The sequence below is a fragment of the Zeugodacus cucurbitae genome, chromosome 5 (assembly GCF_028554725.1).
Source record: "Zeugodacus cucurbitae isolate PBARC_wt_2022May chromosome 5, idZeuCucr1.2, whole genome shotgun sequence".
Taxonomy (NCBI): Eukaryota; Metazoa; Arthropoda; class Insecta; order Diptera; family Tephritidae; genus Zeugodacus; species Zeugodacus cucurbitae.
In genome coordinates this window covers 62,769,119-62,786,936 of record NC_071670.1, presented here as the reverse complement: position 1 = coordinate 62,786,936, position 17,818 = coordinate 62,769,119, and the positions used below count along the sequence as shown (strand labels likewise).

At 34.7% G+C, this 17,818-nt stretch overlaps 7 protein-coding genes across 11 annotated transcripts in view; 4 read left to right on the top strand and 3 right to left on the bottom strand.

The window, feature by feature from the left end:
- The window catches only part of LOC105208857 (rhophilin-2-A), a 273,352-nt gene that overhangs the window by 112,361 nt on the left and 143,173 nt on the right, over positions 1-17,818 (bottom strand). The window lies entirely within an intron of this gene.
- Positions 117-1,364, top strand: LOC105208866 (acyl-CoA-binding protein). Of its 2 annotated transcripts, none has more exons than XM_011178939.3 (4): positions 117-224; positions 311-359; positions 462-576; positions 928-1,364. In XM_011178939.3, exons 2-4 carry the CDS (start codon positions 345-347, stop codon positions 1,068-1,070), a joined length of 273 nt encoding a protein of 90 aa, XP_011177241.1. In that variant the 5' UTR covers positions 117-224; positions 311-344; the 3' UTR covers positions 1,071-1,364. The 2 variants fall into 2 exon arrangements, with proteins under 2 accessions (XP_011177241.1, XP_011177242.1); XM_011178940.3 differs by having other exon boundaries at positions 143-241.
- LOC105208865 (rabenosyn-5) lies at positions 1,224-3,768 on the bottom strand. Its single transcript, XM_011178938.3, has 4 exons — positions 2,964-3,768; positions 2,752-2,899; positions 2,056-2,693; positions 1,224-1,993 (listed from the first exon to the last, which is right to left on the bottom strand). Exons 1-4 carry the CDS (start codon positions 3,507-3,509, stop codon positions 1,748-1,750), a joined length of 1,578 nt encoding a protein of 525 aa, XP_011177240.2. The 5' UTR covers positions 3,510-3,768; the 3' UTR covers positions 1,224-1,747.
- On the top strand, positions 3,957-10,512 carry LOC105208864 (FHIP family protein GJ17503). 4 transcript variants are annotated; one of them, XM_011178932.3, is made up of 7 exons: positions 3,957-4,392; positions 4,494-5,431; positions 5,497-5,893; positions 6,440-7,550; positions 7,625-8,146; positions 8,736-8,774; positions 9,934-10,512. In XM_011178932.3, the coding sequence occupies exons 2-7, from the start codon at positions 4,680-4,682 to the stop codon at positions 10,365-10,367; spliced, it is 3,255 nt and encodes a 1,084-aa protein (XP_011177234.2). In that variant the 5' UTR covers positions 3,957-4,392; positions 4,494-4,679; the 3' UTR covers positions 10,368-10,512. The 4 variants fall into 4 exon arrangements, with proteins under 4 accessions (XP_011177234.2, XP_011177239.2, XP_011177237.2 ...); XM_011178934.3 differs by having other exon boundaries at positions 3,958-4,392; positions 6,464-7,550; XM_011178937.3 differs by lacking the exon at positions 8,736-8,774 and having other exon boundaries at positions 6,464-7,550.
- LOC105208862 (tether containing UBX domain for GLUT4) lies at positions 11,271-13,625 on the bottom strand. Its single transcript, XM_011178931.3, has 6 exons — positions 13,340-13,625; positions 12,864-13,282; positions 12,429-12,804; positions 12,015-12,369; positions 11,691-11,901; positions 11,271-11,601 (listed from the first exon to the last, which is right to left on the bottom strand). The coding sequence occupies exons 1-6, from the start codon at positions 13,418-13,420 to the stop codon at positions 11,463-11,465; spliced, it is 1,581 nt and encodes a 526-aa protein (XP_011177233.2). The 5' UTR covers positions 13,421-13,625; the 3' UTR covers positions 11,271-11,462.
- Pcmt (protein-L-isoaspartate(D-aspartate) O-methyltransferase) lies at positions 14,016-15,343 on the top strand. The gene is made up of 4 exons (XM_011178930.3): positions 14,016-14,204; positions 14,275-14,411; positions 14,526-14,766; positions 14,829-15,343. Exons 1-4 carry the CDS (start codon positions 14,150-14,152, stop codon positions 15,077-15,079), a joined length of 684 nt encoding a protein of 227 aa, XP_011177232.1. The 5' UTR covers positions 14,016-14,149; the 3' UTR covers positions 15,080-15,343.
- Positions 15,556-17,689, top strand: LOC105208860 (uncharacterized). The gene is made up of 4 exons (XM_054230618.1): positions 15,556-15,710; positions 15,816-15,973; positions 16,039-16,251; positions 16,322-17,689. Exons 1-4 carry the CDS (start codon positions 15,625-15,627, stop codon positions 16,417-16,419), a joined length of 555 nt encoding a protein of 184 aa, XP_054086593.1. The 5' UTR covers positions 15,556-15,624; the 3' UTR covers positions 16,420-17,689.

Below are 17,818 nucleotides of genomic sequence, written 5' to 3'. Positions count from 1 at the left end.
TGTTAAATTTTACTATTATTTGTAAAGAAATAATTTCAAAAGTTGTTTAAATATTATACAAGAATCTACTATTCAGTTATAATATATTTACTTTAATTAACGCTTAGAATTTGTAAATTCTTATAAAACTCATCTGGCTGCATTGTCCAATTCACACACATGGGAAAGAACTCACCGGCTAAATTCACTTATCAATTATACATCAGACGTTAAGCTCACAGCAGGTACATTTTTTATACGTGTACGAATATAAGTAGTGAAAATATATATACATTATTTGTTGCTAATAATTCATAATATTTTTTTGCAGTTCAAGTTCTACAAAGTATTTAACAGACTTCAAAATGGCCAGCCAAGAGGTAAATATACTAACGGTTAACAGGGTGCGGCCAATTATGGCCTGATTTGCATAGCCACAACCTGTACTTGTTTAAACTTTGACCTTGTAACTTTCTTTATAGGATTTTGATAAAGCCGCTGAGAATGTAAAGAACCTCAGCTCTACACCATCCGACAATGATTTATTGGAACTGTATAGTTTATATAAACAGGCAACAGTAGGAGATTGCAATACAGGTATGTCAATTTATACATTTACATATACATATATATTTTCCCAAAGTTCCTAGGTGGAACCCAGGGCCTCAATAACTATTGATAGTAAATAGTAATTATAATTCTTATCTTGTTCTAGTAATTTTAAAGCTATTACGATTAAACTAGTAAATTGATAATGTTAATTTATGATGTTATTTCTAATACATTTCTCTGTACCTTTAAAATTTGTTAAACTCAAATGCATATGGCGTGACTCAAGTTTTCAGTGCAATATTATCGGTTCTTATCTCTTATATATATGCATGTATTTGAAACTATATTTTAAGTGGTACTATTAATAATTTTTCTTTTTTTTTTTGTGGCATACAGATAAACCCGGTTTCTTGGACTTCAAGGGCAAAGCCAAGTGGGAAGCATGGAACAATCGCAAGGGTACATCCCAGGATGACGCCAGAAATGCTTATGTGGAGAAAGTTAAGGCTTTAGTACAAGCTCATGGACTGAAAGCTTAAGCATATTATAATAACAAATATACAACTGAAATTTTGAACCAAAAACATGCTATTGAATAGCAACTTAATCATTTACCAACAAATTATTGCATTTGCTATATATTGGTATCTAAATTTTGCAAACATTACAAACATTAAGAAAAAAGCCGTCTATTTTCACACGCACTTTAATGCACAAGTTTTTTTGTAGTTTATTAACATGAAAGTAGATTTATATAAATCTTTGTATGCTTTAGTAAATTATAATAAAAGCAACTATCGAAAATAAATTACGTATACATTATTGTAAAAATATTTAAAAATAATAATTCATTGAAGGAGGAATGTGTAGCATATTGACAGCATAAATGCCAATTCCATTACATTGTTGACAAAATCTCATGGTTGTGAAGGAATTGTGACAAATATATTCAATAATGACACGTCATATTCACGTTTATACTTATAATACAATACAATACTTTACACTTTTAGTGTAAAAATACCAATTCAGGTGAACATGCTATGTCATAAAATTATAAAAGAAATGTAGTTACTTTTTTATAATAACAATATCGTTATCCTTATATGCGTTGTTTAATGTATAACCAATGCTATTATGATTGTAAGCCTATTGAGGATACCTCCTTTTGTCACGATATTTATACACATATAATTAATGCTTTTACAATGCTCCATTAAGTCGTTTCTTTGCTTTTTGCGGCGTCCTGCTGCAATTCTCTAGAAGCTCTTTGCCTTTCGTAGAATTCCCGTTGCAGTTCTCGTAAGTTGAGTTCTAATGTCTCCACTACCTCGAAATTCATTTCTTGACGTGCTTGCTTTATGTAGCCCTTAATAATATTTATTTGTTCAATCAGCGGATCTTCACTTTGTGATATATTTACTGGTTGCGCCGACCAATTATCTAAGGAACGCAAATCAGACTGCAAACGAAAATTAATTAGCAATTAGTATATAGTCCACAAAATTAAAAACAAAAACTTACCCCGTAAGCATAATCATTCTCGTTATTTACTCTAGTTTGAGTACCACTGGCGTTGTTTGCCAACGCTTGTCGTTCATATGCTTCCATTGCTTGACGCCGTTCAGTTTCAATACGCTGCTCGGCCTCCATTCGTTTGCGATCTTGTATTTTTCGTATATCTTCTTCCGCTGGTAGCGGTGGTATCGATAGAATTTTGTCTTTGATTAGTTGACTGCATGATAAACGTATTGATTTTTTTAAGGCCCCTTCTCGGCTACCTTCTTGACAAGGTATAGCTAATATACGTTTACTGCGCAAATCGATAGCTTCAGCTACATGTCCAATTTTCCCTCTTAACGCACTAGCATCGGCAATGGTGAAGATTGACTCTCCCTCGTACAGACTGCATACAATTTTTGAATACATTTCTATGTCGGGCAACACGTTCTTGCGCAATTTTTGTATATCGGCATAGATTTGAGAAATCAGCGGACGGCATGTACGACTTTCATGCATTTCTTGCCGAATTTCTAAAAGCCACAAGCAATGATCACAGGAACGAATACCTTGGTGCTGTGGATTTGACTTATTAGCTTCAGTTGAATTTTGCACTTCTTTCGTAGCTTCGCTTTGGGACGTAGCCAAACTGGCCAGTTGCACTATATAATGAGCGTAATATTAATTTTAGCATAAAAACAAGGAGCATGAATTACTTACATGCAGTTTCTATTGGAAGGAACTTTGAGCAATCATTGCACATAATACTTCCGCACAAACGGCAGTGATGTTGGCGACGTGCAATGTGGAAATTTTTAGCACAACTTGGGCATAATTTCACTGAGCTTCCATCCAACCATGTAACAATCTGTAAATTCATAATTAATAATGAGTAAATAAACTTTATTTACTAATTAAATATTAATTCCTACATTCCGTTCATGTTGTTTTCGCAGCACTGGATCCATTGGTAAATTTGTTAATAACTTATGTAGTCGTATAATCAATTTATTCGTTTCACTTGCATATCGCTCCAGTCGTGGGTTTCTTATCGATTGAAAATACTCTAAATGGTTATACTCCGCACCAACTTCTTGGCGATCCATAAAATTGAAGACATTCATACGTGTGCGCGCATTACTCATCTTCATCCCATTATTATCCATACCCGATGTTGCATTGGTCGCAACATTAACTGCTGTACCGCCACTACTTCCGGCACCACTAATTGTCGCATTTTTGTCGAAGCTTCTGGACAGGTCAAATGTTTCATCGAAATTAAGGATTTTATTTTTAGCCTTGGAAATTATGTCTTTAAAAACTGATTTAAGTGCGTCCTGTTGTTCCGCATGCGATCTTTCGAAATGCACAGTTAAGAATTCAGCTGATTTTAGATCTTCTCTACAAATTGGGCAAAGGAAACCTTCCAAGATTTCGCAAGATTCGTCATCATCTGGTTCTCCAAAAGGATTTGACATTTTTTATAACTCACAGTTCGGTTCTTTAACTTATTGATTTATAAAATTATTAACCGTATAAAATTATAGAGGCAAACACATTTATTCGGAAGTAAATAACAATCAATCGTATGTGGGCGTTTAATTGCAAATTTACAAGCAAATCAGCTGTTTGGCGTATTAATCGAGAAAATATCGATGCGTTGTTTTTGTTTGCTATCGAATTTGTTTGTTGACAATTGATCAATCTCAGGTTCTAATAACCTGCTGTTACTTGCAATTATGAAACCGATAAGCTTTTCTACAATAAATGAAATCTTAAACAAAATGTAATAATTCAAAATAACCTTAGGAAATTGCAATTAAAAAAATTTCTTTATAACTGATATTTGTACATCACCAGCGAGAACCAATCAGCAGAGTCTATTGTGAACGAGTGACTTTAGTCACGGACTTTCTTTTTCCTCTATTCGGATGGTTGATTAAAATTTTGCTCGTAATAAATATGGTTTTAAAACGTACTTTAATTAAATTTTAATACTGTATTATTATATTGTTTGGACCAAATCCCGTGTCCGTTATCGAAAATGCACAAATATTTGCGATTTCCCAAGTGAAAAGATAAACGAAAAATTGTTATGCTGCTGTAGAAAAACAACACAGTGTAGTGCGAATAATAGAGGTGGAGTATTTTGATACATCAAGAGGGGCTGGTGGGGCAGTGTATAAAGATTTAGTACGCTGCTTGATGAAGCTATGCTCAAATATAACTACAATTTCAAAGCGCAAATATCTGTAATGACACTGTAAATAGATATCAAAATAAGGTGTACTATCCATATTCGATACTGGCCACATCAACATTGTACTAAATGATAATAGTGGATGATAACTGTGCGTAAATGTATGTATCTGTGTTTGTATAAATGTTTATGCTACCTTGACAAGTGTATTTTAAAATTTTCCTTAAAAGTATTGGACTAATAATTTACATTTTATTTTTAGATTTAAATAGTTTTTTCAAATGTACAACACGTCAAATACACAAAAACACTGCACAAGTGCAAAATTTTATTCACATTTGTGACTAATATTAAATTGATAAGAAATTCCCAACAGAGGCTAAGTTGATATCTTAAGCCAACGACAACTACTGCGTTCAATTATCTATAATTTTTAAATACATACTAAATGAGTTGGCTACGTTCTAGCCCGCTGCGGCAGAGTTTAACACGCAACAACGGAAATGGTATATCATTTCTTTCTTCAGCGAATGGTAATGGTGCTAGTGGCTCTGGCACAGCCACAGCGCTAAGGCAGAGACCAATAGACGCCGCAACAGATTGTGATCCACGAGCATGTTACGATAGTTTTTGTAAACATTGGCAGCAGGCCTACGAAATCATACAACGTTCAGAGCCCGGACAACGACTGCCATCACACGATGATGTATTAGGCGTTGTGTCACATTTAGACTTTATGGTGACACTGCTGCTGGTGGAACTACATCATTGCAACAAAGTTACATTACCTACCGCTGATGCAGCACCACCACCTGCGCCATGTTTGGAATACATGTTGAGTGAAAATCTACTGGATAAGTTATATGAATGGGGCTGCACAACGGGACGATATGCTAATGCAGTACGCTTGGAACAATTGAAATTATATGAACTACTTGTTAGTCACTCCCGACATCAATTACTCTGTCACGAGCCTTTCTTAAGGCCACTTTTGAAAATACTCGCCTCAAGTCAAGGTGAAATTTTTCCACCAGATTTGGAAAAACGTTTAGTAATATTGCTCAATCAACTGTGTGTAGTATTAATGCAAAATGTGCACCTGCTGGACTTATTCTTTTTCTCGGCGGAACAGGAGCAGCACAAACAAACAACCAGTGGTGAAGAGTTACAGCGCACAAACAGAAGCAGTTCTGGCACGAAGTAAATATATTCAATTAATTTACTGTTTTTAAGTGCTAACTTTTATTTTTCTATATTTTTTACAGTTTCATAATATTTTCCTTACTTATACCATACGTCCATCGTGAGGGAAGCATCGGTCATCAGGCGCGCGATGCACTATTGCTGTGTATGTCACTGTCGCAGAAAAATTCGAATGTCGGCACCTACATTGCTCAGTATTCATCCATGTGCCCGCTATTGGTGACCGGCTTAGGCGGCTTGTATTCACGCCTACCGAACTCCATAGAGATAACCTCTATAGATTGGCATCGTATAACGCCGGACGATGTGACGGAAATACCCGAACTGACATTGTTTATGAATGCTTTGGAGTTCTGCAACGCCGTGGTGCAAGTGGCGCATGAGATGATAAAGAATCAGTTGCTCGATTTTCTATATCAGGGCTTCATTGTGCCGGTACTGGGACCGGCAATATTACAGGTAAGCATATGCGTTCTATCTTCACATTTGTCGAATTGTCTTCGATTTGTCTGTGGTGTTGGTTCATGAACAATTTTATTACTTTTTATGTATGTTAGGTAACGCTTTGTGTTACAATTTATTATCTTATTGGTTCTAAGTAAATATATTTAAGGCAGAATTCACCTATGATTGTATATACATACAAATATATAAATATATGTAAACATTTGCTGTACAAATTTGTAACAAAATATTTGCTGAATTTTTTGTATGTGACTCACCCTGTTAAAAACAAAATTGTCAAGCAATAAATTTTATTTTATAATGTTGATTGTGAGTTACTAAGAAAAAACAAGACAAAAATTAATTTTTATTATCTAAATGTTTATTTCAATGTAAAGTGTTTTTAATCACATCAATTTCATTGCTTATATTTTCTTTTTGTATTCATTTAATTTTTTTTACTTTGCTAACTCCGCCGTGATCTTATGTATGTTATTCACTTTTATAAGTTTAATCAACACCAAGCGAAAAATCGAAACAATTCATTAATAATTTTTACAGACATTGAAAGGCAAACATTTCCAGACAAACATAGAATCACAAATATCGGCAATGTCCTATTTGGACCTCATACTCAGGTCCGTCACCGAACCAGGTTTAGTGCGCGCTTTTGTTAAATTCCTTTTGGACACGGAAAAATTCGATGGTGAACGCATATTAGACACACTAATCGACCGTTTGGGCTCGACGGATGCGAATTTATGTATGGTAACCATGGCGTTGTTCGATACATTGATCGGGTTGCATTGTGAGGATCTAATGCTGGAACTGTTACTGAAGTACATACTGCCCGGCAAGCATGTACCGATTTCCCATCGACACAAGATCAATAAGATCGACCCTTATATAAATACTGTCGAATTCTTTTTAGACCTAACGCCGGACGTAATGAAACGCGCACGCGAATTGACCAAGCACAAATCACTGGGCGACACCGTGACCACACAACCGGCACACGCAGCGCTGCCGTCACCCACGTCGACAATGAGTAAAACAATTGGCGCAAATTGGAACTACTATGGCCTGCATACGGGCACAAGTCTCTATGCCAACTTTCATGCGTATCTGTTCGAAGCGCACTGTCGCATCGCACAATGCAAGAACGCTTGCGCCAAATGGACGAATGCCTACAAGTATCAGAAGTGGCCGCCAAAAAATATGCGCGCACAACAAGCGCAAACATTGGAGCTGGTAAAACAGTTCTTCACTGAATTTAGTGTGGGCGCGTTGTCGGATGCTACACATGTCTTTGATAGTACGAATGCTATGATGAGCACAAGAGGTGCAGTGGAAAAATCAGCACAACCAGATAGCCTGCAGTCCATTGGTGAATCCAGTGGTTATGAATCGTTCAGATGGCGTCCCGTGGAAGATGATGGTGGCGAATGTAATGACTCGGCTGCCAATTCTACGATGCAAATGGTAAGCACAATTACGGGTGATGGTGAGTTGGACCACAGTGGTAGCAGCAGCAGCAATGGCAATAGTTTGGGCACATTACAAAAACAATATAGAAGAGAAGTTTGGCGTGTCTCCAGCAATAATAACGAACTACTACTCACTGACTTGGACTTTTCGGAGGATCTATTCGCGCAAGGGACAGTAAGCTTAGGTATGAAAAAATGAAAACTTATATTATTTGAAATTCAAAAATTGTTTTAAAACGATAAAACTTATTTCCTCTAGGTCCCTTCTTAAATGCGATATGGGGTAAACTGCAAACGTTCACCAGCAATACGTTATATGTAAATCTGCATCTCACTGGTTTGATAACGCGTCTCTCCTGCTATCCACTACCCCTCGTGCACTCCATATTATTGCGTCCAGATATAGTTATTACTTCGGATACACCATCTTTCCACCAAATGTTGCGCATACTGAAGCAACAAATCGATGCGGAACTGCCCATGTGTGAGGATTCACTTGAAATTGTTGACGTGGCGCGCTCTTATCTCATTGATCGTGAATTCCGCTTGATAAATGTACGTAAAGCCAGTGACAATTCACCAGTGCATATCGCCAAAAATACGCTGCCACCACAGCATCCCCAACAACGACTCGGTCAGCAAACGACATTTGCAAACATATCATCAGCGTCGCCGGTACAAGTGACGCCCTCCTCGTCGTATGATCCCTTCCGTCGTAATGATAATAAGCGTAAAAGCATCAGCAAGTCCATAACGAATATGTTTAGTCGCAAAGCTAACGGTAAGTTGTAAACGCCCACACAATACGTTATATTTGCCACACATATAGACAGCACACATCACAAAGTTGTCCGCGTCTCAATTGAACTAATTAGCAGCGCAATAACTTTTTGTTAATGGGAATTAAAGTTTTTTATTTTGTTTTTTTTTACATATTACCGCTATTAATTTTACTATTTTTTTATATTTTTTTTTTTTGGTTATGGATCTCAGTCATAATTTTTTATTTTCATTTCCATTATCATTCGAATGTATAGTTTTATTTGCATTATATTTTTCACTTACAATTAATTTAAAAATACTGAATGTATCACCATATGGCTTGGTGTTTTCTTTTAATATTAGTTCATTCATTTTCCATTTATTCTACATTAAATGCATTTTTACACATTGCACACTTTTGAATATTGAGTTGGGGACTTGACGAGATTCTCAATACAACAATTTTTAATATTAATTTAATAATATTTATTTAACTGTGAATCTTGTGAAGCCACCTATGTGACACATAAATTCTTTTGAACATCCAAAATACCAGTGGTAAAATAGTTACTTATTTTTATTATTTCTTGTATTTTCTGAATTCCTAGCTTCATCTGGCTTATCACAAATTTACGCATTCTTCACCGGTAAATATTTCACAGAAACAACAAATTACGTGATTTATCTTTGTACATATATGCATACCTATGTAAAACGTTCGCAATTTTGTTATTTTTATATACTTTTCACTTTCTTACGTGTTTGTAGTGTATGTTTGTTAGACTGTGTTTAGTACAAGTATGATTTGCTGTATATATATATTGCTTACTTTTGTGAATTTTTCTTGCGTTGTTAAACAATTGAATTTTGAAGTTCAACAAACCAACGAATTGTTTGTCTTTACTACAGTACCTATCAAATTGTCATACATAGCGGGAATGCGCAAAATTCTTGCTTTACAGTTTGAAGTGCACTCCATCCAGATTGATTTAAATGTTCTAAAGCAAAACAAAAACGAAAATGTATTTAAATTCAGTGATTTATATTCGATTGTAGGGAAAAAGTTGGCATTCGCCATTCTAATTTAATTTTATACAAACATTTTACTAATCATTCGTGGGAATGTAAATATCCTATTGTTTCTCTGCTTACTATTTTTTTAAGTGCCTTAATAACTTAGCTGGTGATGGTGTTTATTTAAAGTAATTAAAATATTTAATTTAATCAGAAGCTTTAGCAGATATAATTCTTTAATAATTAGCGTGGATATTTATTGATTTACAATGCCATAATATTTATAATAAACCAATTTGTGTTCTATCTGAAAAGTAATTTTCAAAATAGTGTAGTGCTTGCTTGAAAATATTAATTTTTAATATATTCTATAAACTAACTACATATTTAATAATGCATGTCCTTCTAGTTTATTGCTATATATTTTCAATTATGATAAAATTAGAGCTAAAAGAATTATCAGAGCTCATGTAAATTTTCTTTTTAGAAAAAAATTGGAATATTTGTAGAAATCTTTAACTAAAAAAAATAATTACAATATTTTCTGGTGTTGAAGCTCAATTAATAATTTGTTTTTAAATATTTAATAGCTATAATATACTTGTTTGTTGTTATTTTGCTCATATCTTTGATAGCGCTTAACTGCCTAACCTCTAACCTTCATATTGCACTTGTTAACTAATCACTATATTTGAATTGCGAATATCTCCCACTTTTGCACATACCCGTGATTAAAAAAACTTTGTCCACATACATATCGCTATCATTTTAACGCCCGCCGGTTTATTTTAGGCGGTTCAACGGGATCACCTTTCTCCAATAACGGCAGCAGCACAACAACACAACAGCAAAGCGTTTCCAGCACGCGTGAAACAAGTTTAACAACGATACCCTCAACTACGGAATCCGCTGAACAATCCCATGAAGTCGCTGGCGCGCACAGTAGCCAATTGGCGAGCAGCACAACACCGTCCAACAACACGCACAATACGCATACAACATATACAACACTCGTATCGAATAGTAGTGTCGCAACGCTTGGCGGCACCGGTTCGGAACCTGTCTCATTGGACTCGCTCTCATCTATGGGCGCTATAGCGAATACAAGCGGCACCGAACGCACACGTGATCTAGCCTTATGTGCGGTATTACTTGACGAATGGCTGAAGGAGTTGGCGGCGATTGCACAGGAGCAGAGTGTGGTATTGATTAATGAAAATATTTGATGGTTGTGTAAACGGCGTCGCGATCGCAAGGTATGTTGCTGACTGGAAGTGTTAGTTGTGCGCTCTAAATTAATAAACATACATATATAACTGTATATGTACTATAGTATGCATACGATTGTACAGATTCGTATAATAAAAGCTTTATCCTTAAGGAAGATTTTGTAAATGGTTGAAATGAACAATGCCAATTAAAAAATTATGATATACATAAATACATATATATACATACATATACTAAATTGGTTGAAAAGCAATTTCCAGTTACATTGTACCTATATTATTTAATTTTTATTGTATATTCCCATTTTTATAAAAAACAAAAGTAAATAAATATTAATTGTAAGTTTTAGCTACACAAAAAATTTGTACACAAAGTTAATGATGCTTTCATAAATAATTTCTGAGATTCTCCGCAAAGTATTTTATTATGCTGTTCAATTATTATTTTAATATTTGTTATAATTTATAAACTTTATACAAATGCGATACTATTGGTAACGAGAAGAACAAAGAAAATGCTTTCAAAAATATATTCTATTTATGATTTGTATATTGTTATAGAATAAAAACAAATTAAAATTAGGCGCAAAATATTAAGAAAAAATCGAACAAAGCAGAAAGTGCCTCATAACTCCGTGTGTACTTTTTTCTACGCATACAAACAAAAAACAAAAACTAAACAAAACTTTAAATTATGCTGAGGGCGTGGTGTTGTCAAATATAAAGAAAATGTGGTATTTTTTGAAAAAATTGCTTATACAAAACAAACAAAAAATTAATAAATAAAGTAGAAAAAAAACATTTACATGTAATATAAATATATTTATATGTAGTTGTAATGCAATTTGCTGTAAATCCGAACAAGAAAATGTATCCATACAATCCCATACATAAGCCAGATTTATCATGATTTTACATATTGTATTATATATATTATTATTGTGTGAAAATTAGTTATACTTGATTATTTTGAAAATGCATGTAAAATGTATATAAAAAAAGATTACATCGATTTACTAATAAAATCCAAAATAAGCAAGTAGTATGAACCCTGGTCCGATAAACAAATTGTGTTTCTAGTTTGCATATTGATCAAATTACATTGTTGAGTTTATCATTTCGCTGCTTCTTTGGTATGGCGCCCAATGATGTGTCTGTATTACGGCGTTCCTGCAGTGATACATCATTTACATCGTTTGCAGACGGTTTTGTAGCACGTGCAACCGTTGAACTAATAGAAAAATTACACATATTAAATATATACTAAAAGCCAATACTACCAGATATGCAACGCAATCGAAATTAATCACACATACTTACCGCATTTTATTTGCCGCGTAAAATGCGCCCTCCACAGTGGTTAGTTGCTCCCTCAACTCCAACTTCAGATATTTTGGCTCCACAGTTGTATCAACTGCATTAGTATTGTCTTCTTTATCCTGGAAGACAAAGTGCACAACGGCGGTAGGTACGAAATCCAATTCCAACAGCGTTTTATCCAAAGGCAAGATATATTTCGGCGGTATGGTAACTATAAAAATAATGTAGCATTAGCACATTAATTTTACACAAAATTTTGTTGTCACAATAGCAATTTGCCACCATATCACCAACTAGTAATAATAATGCATAACAAACACTCACACAAATGAAAATCTGATCGATCGTCATGCAAAAATTTTCGCACAAAATCCATGACGTCTGAAACTTTATCGATGGGCTTGAAAATACCCTGTAAAACAAGTCGATCTGGGAACTGAATTCTTATCACACAATTCTTGTACTGCGCAATTTTATTTAACATGGTTTTCTGTCCTTCCAATTGACGTAGTCGTTCCGTAAGTAGCGGTGCATCTTCTTCACCTCTGGATGCCTTCTTTAAATCACGTAATACCAATTTAAGATCTTCAACTGTTAGATCGAAAAATGAATCTGGCAATTCCTCAGCTTGAGTTTGTGTAGCGTCAAGCGAATATAGTACTGCATTCCGTTCGCCGATCTAAATACACAAAATTCATAATTAAAATTGATATAAAATTGAGGTTTTGTAGTACTTACAATATTTATTTCGGGTTCTATATCCATTTCGGCATGATCGTCTTCATTATCATTGTTGAGGTCCTTCGCCGAATCCTGTTCATGCCTTGAACTTTGTATGGAATAACCAATACCTGAACCCCAGTCATATTTCGGCTTTTCTGGTTCACTCTCTTTAGCCAGCGCTGTACTTGCGGTATTTACTAGTGTTGCGTCATTTTCAGTGTTTGCATCAGAAGTTGATTTCTTTAAAGATTGCACTAAATCTTTTGTAATTTTGAAACCACCACCACCACTGCCACCATCTTTGTTAGCATTTGGTTGTGCAGTTATTGCCTTTTCTTCATCTTCCTTTGGCTTTTCCTTAACCGTAGGTGGTATGTAAACGTTAGCTTGACTGTGGAAAAGTGAAAGGCTCAATAAATTATTTCAACTAAAATTTTGTTACACACTTACGATTTCAAATCCTCAGCGGTTTTATCTATTACACGCACCATAGCACGTCCCTCAATAATACCTAATGATTTCAAAGTTGTTTCCGCCATACGTTCTTTTCCGATAATTTCTTGACGCATATAAATTGCGACTGGACTTGCATAGGTTTTTAGTACCTCGGAGCCAAGCTCTTCTATAACCTGCCAGAGGCTATTGCTTGGTTTAAACTCACCCTGTACACGAGAACCATCTTCTAATTGTATGCAAATGTTCACCATTGACTCGGTTCTTCTGCGTTCAGTTTGTGACATCTCCAATAAGCAATTGTTCGGTAGTCCACTGAACCGAAACATTTGCGTAAGACCAACCTCTTTATTATGATGTTTTAAACAATGCTCATGACTGTCTAACCCATGTTTTTGGCAGACCTCTTCCAAAATCTAAAAATGTTTTAGTTGAGCAATGGATCTTATGGAATGTGATTGCAAATAATATACCTGTAGAATGGTTGTGTTAGGTGTAACTTTTACATTTTGTCTCCGATTAGTTGGTGTCAGTACGGTAACTTTTCCTTCCATATTTTATTCACTTGTAATATATATGTATATATTTAATTTTACAAACCACGTCAAATTTCGCCTGCCGGCTTAATATAAATTGCACTCAGACAAAAGGTAGAAACATAAAAATTCAATGTCAAGCAAATTGCATATATTTGTGATTGTAAAATTCGAACTGTAATGTTGTTATTGTTTCATTAAGAACACTTCAAAAGAAACATAATAAAAATATCATAAGCACTACAAAGAAGGAGTAAAATGTCGTTTTACAGCTGACTTTAGTGTTGAATAAGTTTTAAAATTCTTGTAGTTTATTTGGAAATACATATATATAATAATGGATATGATTTTAAAAATAAAACAATTTAAAAAATTTTAAATTAAAAATTAAGTTATATACAGCTTTAACTTAAAAATAATTATCAAAAAATGTCAAATGCTTAAACTAATATATTATTTTACAAAAAAAAAAAATATAAAAGATAGCTTTACTTTAACGTGAATAACTAACTTCGTTACATTTAGAATAAAGAAAACAGATTTTGTTTAAATTATTTTATAAAAAATTTTAAAGTTTGAGAGCATCACTGTAAATGCAAATCAATCGATATTTAAGAGCCCGAGGTCAATCACATCTTTGTTTTTTCCGTAAACAAGCAGCAAAATTTTCTTCGCATTACTTTTGAAATATTAAAATTAAAAACGTTTAAAAAACTTGTAGAAAAACATAGCGCAGCAATTCGAAGAATGGCTTGGCGCTCAGTTGGTGCAGACAATGCAGATCTAATTAGAAAAATGAGGGGTAGTTTGAAATACGAATTTATGGAATTAGGATGTACATACATTGTATATGTATATTCTACTTGTTGCAGATTTTGGAATCATTGCTACTGAAACAGTAGCTCAAGCAATGATGAAAACAGACAGAAAGTATTACTCTCCACGAAATCCGTATGTGGATGCGCCACAGTCAATTGGATTTGGTGTAACTATTTCAGCTCCTCATATGGTAAATTAGTAAAACTATTATTCATAAAAATTTTGTTTAAATTTATGTGTTATAATAACAATAATTTTTTATGCATATTTTTATTCATGTTTATTTATTTATATTTTTTATCAGCATGCTTTCGCATTAGAATATCTGCGTGACCACCTACGCCCTGGCGCTCGTGTTTTAGATGTTGGCAGTGGTTCAGGATATTTAACAGCTTGCTTTCTGCGATATATAGAAGAGAAAGGTAATGATCCCAATACAAAAGTTGTCGGCATTGAACATCAGCCAGAACTTGTTGAGCAATGTGTACGAAATCTCCACACTGATGATCCAAAAATGCTAGATTCTGGAAAGCTGATTATTTATGGTGAGTATAAGAAAGCTTTAAATAAATTTTTCAGCAAAAATCTTTAACAAATATATATCCAGAGGGCGATGGCCGTAAAGGTGTCCCAGAACACGCTCCCTACGATGCCATCCATGTCGGTGCAGCTGCAGCTGTAACGCCAACCGCTCTTTTAGATCAATTGGCAAATGGAGGGCGGTTAATTGTTCCCGTTGGTCCAGAAGGTGGGGAACAATATATGACTCAATACGATAAGGATGCTGATGGCAAAGTAAAGGAAACACGTCTTATGGGAGTTATGTATGTGCCGCTTACAGATCTACATCGATCTTGACGCGAACTAATTCTAAAAGTGGTCGCTGTAATGCTTATTACGGGACTAATTTTTATCAAAATATGGTCGAAGCTACCAAACGAAGACAGAGCTTAAATCTCGCATATCGCTATATCGCTATCAGCAAGTATTTTGGTCTAATATAGTATGAACAGGCTTTAGTTGTTGCACCATCAATGTGAAAACATCTCTACACCAAAATGCAAAATATATGTATTAGCTGTATCACTTAAAAATATATGTATGTATTCTGCTGGAAAATAAGTTGTTTTTATTGTTCTAGAAAATTATCTACATCAGAAAGGAAGTACCTTATTCTGATTTTTCATCCCTTGATTTATTTAATGGCGTTCAATAACCACTTGTTCTTAGACTGGTTACTGGAGCAGTCTTTAATGAGTGTTCCCTTTAGCAAGATATTTAAAAATATATCGATACTAAAGGTCAACTATAAATAATCCGTTGCTAGTAGAGACGTGCGCTAAGATTTTGTAGGCAACTCTGAATATCGGATTTGTTTATATTATTTTGATTTTTGTTATTCTATGAATGTAAATGGAATATCAATGTTTTCTTTTTCTCTACTCTATTTGTTAAAACCGGCAGTTTCAGTATATAATATAACAGTAGGGTAAATGCTCGCACATTCAAATATTCTGTAAAAGGTAAAGACGTCCATCGCAAACTAATTAGTTTAATTAAACAAAAACAAATAAATTGTTTACACTTTTTCAAGTAAAAACTTTAAGACGTCCAAGATGAAATTACCACAGAAGGAAGTTGAATGTAAAGTTCAAACGTTACCACCCTCTCCGGAAGCAGCTGATGCTCCTGAAAGCACTGAAGATTCAGAATTATTGCTAAAAATGCTTTTGGATGCTTTCTGGAAATTATGTATGTTCTTCTATTGATGCTCTTTCATCTTTTCTACTTGTATGTAATATTGGTTATACTTATAGGGGCCCAGCTAAAGCTTGTAATATCATTTGTAATGTTTGATCTTGGTGGTTATCAGTTGATTGATAGGCTTGTGCAATGGAGTGTCCGAAACCCTCATACAGCCATTTGTATAGTTGCAGCATTTTTGGCTTTTTTACTGCCATTTTTGATAATGTTGGGAATTGGACTTTCAACTCTATTGATGACACTTACCGGATTTTTAGTTTTAGAAGGTATACTCTACACTATACTGATTTGTATTGACCCGCATTTTAAAATTCAATTTATCTCTTTAATTTCAAGGTGTAATATTGTCCATAATTGCAATGCTACTAATTGGTTGTTTGGGATCTCTGATTCTAGTAGTGCTATTTTTTAAACAATTAAATAGAATAAAATAAAACTACATTAATGACATTATATTTGAAATCAAAAGAACTAATGGAAAGAATGTTACTATTAAAAAAGAATTATTAGGTTGTCAAATATCTGCCTTTTTGCTTTTTATTCAATGGTTTATAAAAAGTGTTACAGTCGGATTTACATGGACAGGAACAGGTGGTAATCACTTGGCGCGATGTCCGGGCTATATCGTGAATGCGATAAAACCTCCCATCCGAGCTCCCGTAGCTTCTGACGAGTCATAAACGAAGTGTGGGATCTGGCGTTGTCCTGGTAGAAAACTACATCTTTCCTGTTGACCAATTCTGAACGTTTCTGGTTGATCACCTGCTTCAAGCGGTCCAGTTGTTCGCAGCAGATGGTAGAATTAAGCGTCTGGCCATATGGGAGTAGCTCATAGTAAATGATTCCCTTCCAATCCCACCAAACACACAGCAAAACCTTCCTGGCCGTCAAACCCGGATTGGCCAATGTTTGGGACGATTCACCGCCCTTCTAGCACATCTGTTTTCGCTTGATATTGTCGTATGGGATCCATTTTTCCTCGCCAATCACCATCTGCTTCAAAAATGGGTCGAGTTCATTCCGTCTCAGCAGCATATCGCAGACGTTGATTCGGTCCAGAAGGTTTTTTTGCGTCAAATCATGCGGCACCCAAACATCAAACTTTTTTGTATATCCAGCTTTCTGCAGATGGTTTAAAATGGTTTGGTGACTAACTCCCATCTCCTGGGCGATGTCACGAGATGCCACATGCCGGTCTAACTAAATGTTTTCCATGATTTGATCGGTATTTGTCGTCACAGGTCTTCCGTCGGCTGGCTTACCCATGGTGTCGTTTTCACCCGCTCTGAATCGTCGAAACCATTCCTCCGCAGTTCGAAGTGATAGACTACCATCCCCCAAAGCACCATTAATCTCACGGAACGTTTCTCTAGCGGTTTTGCCTTTAACGAAGGAAAACATTTAAAATAGCGGGAATTTCGGCGTTAGTGAACTCCATGTTAACATGTCTATAACTGTTGAACGCAATATCCAAATTAATCATGCATAGCGTCGTGCATAGTCTGTGATGTCAAGACCTTTCAAAGATATATAGTATTGTCAGACACGAGCTCTGTAGCGCTTTATACATAGACGAGAAATTCAAAAAACAAAAAAGCGGAAGGGAGATATTTGACAACCTTATGTTAAATTATAAGTATGATTGGAAATTTGTTCTGTTTATTGAAAAAGTATTTGAAAAAATAAAAGTAAAAGTATAATGAATTTGTGAGTGATTTCTTCAATGAATTCAAATCACAAAATTCAATGAACAATGAATTCAAAGGATTAAAAAAATCAGAAAAGTAATTGAAATATAAACAAAACATCAAATGATTTGATCTAATCAAATTT

What these genes read in the sequence shown, in the direction of transcription:
- LOC105208866 (XM_011178939.3), top strand. An exon ending in AGTAGGAGATTGCAATACAG is followed by an intron (nt 577 to 927) that starts GTATGTCAATTT and finishes TGTGGCATACAG; the next exon opens with ATAAACCCGGTTTCTTGGAC.
- LOC105208865 (XM_011178938.3), bottom strand. Translation starts at nt 3,509, where the DNA reads ATGTCAAATCCTTTTGGAGAACCAGATGATGACGAATCTTGCGAAATC. An exon ending in CCTTCCAATAGAAACTGCAT is followed by an intron (nt 2,694 to 2,751) that starts GTAAGTAATTCA and finishes CTCATTATATAG; the next exon opens with TGCAACTGGCCAGTTTGGCT. An exon ending in AGAATGATTATGCTTACGGG is followed by an intron (nt 1,994 to 2,055) that starts GTAAGTTTTTGT and finishes TTTCGTTTGCAG; the next exon opens with TCTGATTTGCGTTCCTTAGA.
- LOC105208864 (XM_011178932.3), top strand. Translation starts at nt 4,680, where the DNA reads ATGAGTTGGCTACGTTCTAGCCCGCTGCGGCAGAGTTTAACACGCAAC. An exon ending in GTTTAGTCGCAAAGCTAACG is followed by an intron (nt 8,147 to 8,735) that starts GTAAGTTGTAAA and finishes CTGAATTCCTAG; the next exon opens with CTTCATCTGGCTTATCACAA. An exon ending in AATTTACGCATTCTTCACCG is followed by an intron (nt 8,775 to 9,933) that starts GTAAATATTTCA and finishes GGTTTATTTTAG; the next exon opens with GCGGTTCAACGGGATCACCT.
- LOC105208862 (XM_011178931.3), bottom strand. Translation starts at nt 13,420, where the DNA reads ATGGAAGGAAAAGTTACCGTACTGACACCAACTAATCGGAGACAAAAT. An exon ending in ACCGCTGAGGATTTGAAATC is followed by an intron (nt 12,805 to 12,863) that starts GTAAGTGTGTAA and finishes ACTTTTCCACAG; the next exon opens with TCAAGCTAACGTTTACATAC. An exon ending in TCGATCAGATTTTCATTTGT is followed by an intron (nt 11,902 to 12,014) that starts GTGAGTGTTTGT and finishes TTATTTTTATAG; the next exon opens with TTACCATACCGCCGAAATAT.
- Pcmt (XM_011178930.3), top strand. Translation starts at nt 14,150, where the DNA reads ATGGCTTGGCGCTCAGTTGGTGCAGACAATGCAGATCTAATTAGAAAA. An exon ending in TCTAATTAGAAAAATGAGGG is followed by an intron (nt 14,205 to 14,274) that starts GTAGTTTGAAAT and finishes TACTTGTTGCAG; the next exon opens with ATTTTGGAATCATTGCTACT. An exon ending in TGGAAAGCTGATTATTTATG is followed by an intron (nt 14,767 to 14,828) that starts GTGAGTATAAGA and finishes ATATATATCCAG; the next exon opens with AGGGCGATGGCCGTAAAGGT.
- LOC105208860 (XM_054230618.1), top strand. Translation starts at nt 15,625, where the DNA reads ATGAATGTAAATGGAATATCAATGTTTTCTTTTTCTCTACTCTATTTG. An exon ending in GTATATAATATAACAGTAGG is followed by an intron (nt 15,711 to 15,815) that starts GTAAATGCTCGC and finishes CACTTTTTCAAG; the next exon opens with TAAAAACTTTAAGACGTCCA. An exon ending in CGGATTTTTAGTTTTAGAAG is followed by an intron (nt 16,252 to 16,321) that starts GTATACTCTACA and finishes TTTAATTTCAAG; the next exon opens with GTGTAATATTGTCCATAATT.